Source organism: Etheostoma spectabile, chromosome 20, assembly GCF_008692095.1.
Source record: "Etheostoma spectabile isolate EspeVRDwgs_2016 chromosome 20, UIUC_Espe_1.0, whole genome shotgun sequence".
Taxonomy (NCBI): Eukaryota; Metazoa; Chordata; class Actinopteri; order Perciformes; family Percidae; genus Etheostoma; species Etheostoma spectabile.
The window spans coordinates 18,303,659-18,303,870 of record NC_045752.1 but is presented as its reverse complement, the minus strand read 5'-3'; the positions used below and the strand labels follow the sequence as shown (position 1 = coordinate 18,303,870).

Here is a 212-nt window from a genome sequence, read left to right as displayed (position 1 = left end):
CAAAACAAAGGATCCAACAATAAAGAGTTTGGCGATTGACACTGCAATTATCCATGCTGACAGTGAGGTTAGTGTACAAGACCAGTTGTCCATAGTTGTTAGCGATCAACATCCCGACACAACCAAACCTGATTTATGCATATCAACAGAATCCAAACGTCCAAATACTGACCTAAAACAAGAACTGGAAATGGTAAGAACAGAAGCTCCAG

General features: G+C 40.6%; 1 protein-coding gene across 1 annotated transcript in view; it reads left to right on the top strand.

Moving 5' to 3' along the window:
• crybg1a (crystallin beta-gamma domain containing 1a) overlaps positions 1-212 on the top strand; it is a gene marked incomplete in the record, with an annotated part of 47,702 nt that overhangs the window by 32,749 nt on the left and 14,741 nt on the right. The window contains 1 exon segment of the mRNA XM_032499684.1: positions 165-212. Within this exon segment, the coding sequence (XP_032355575.1) occupies positions 165-212 (48 nt within the window).